This window comes from Cystoisospora suis, assembly GCF_002600585.1.
Source record: "Cystoisospora suis strain Wien I chromosome Unknown contig_4888, whole genome shotgun sequence".
NCBI lineage: Eukaryota > Apicomplexa > Conoidasida > Eucoccidiorida > Sarcocystidae > Cystoisospora > Cystoisospora suis.
The window spans coordinates 1-386 of record NW_027157680.1 but is presented as its reverse complement, the minus strand read 5'-3'; the positions used below and the strand labels follow the sequence as shown (position 1 = coordinate 386).

Genomic DNA, 386 nt, shown 5'->3' with positions numbered 1-386 from the left:
CTACGTACGGCTCGCGCAGGCCGAGCAGCTCTGCTGCTTCCGGTTTGCACGCCACGGGCAGTGCCGACCGTGGCTCGTGTGCTGGCGGGGAGACACAAAGGGGACCAACAGCAAGAAGCAGAAGGGGGAGACACGATCACGGAGGGAGATTTCTGGAAGAGGACACCAGTGGGATGGGCAAGAGGTCTTCGACCCAGGGAACGTACCTTAGTGGAGTGTTTAGTAGCGGAGCTGGGACGTCGTCTTCCAAGGCGAAGACCACGCGTTTTGCGGCAGATTCCGTCCGGGCGTCATTGCGATGGGTGGATAGCTCCTCAGGCTCAAATTCAGCTCGTTCACGACTCGACGAGGGGACCTTCGCTTTGCCGAAGAGTGTACACTTGGGC

The 386-nt window shown here is 60.1% G+C and overlaps 1 protein-coding gene across 1 annotated transcript; it reads left to right on the top strand.

Annotated features, from left to right (window-relative positions):
- On the top strand, positions 1-386 carry CSUI_008618 (uncharacterized protein; the record flags this gene model as incomplete). The annotated part of the gene is made up of 1 exon (XM_068068745.1): positions 1-386. A coding segment is annotated over one exon (384 nt), but the record flags the coding sequence as incomplete, so codon positions are not given.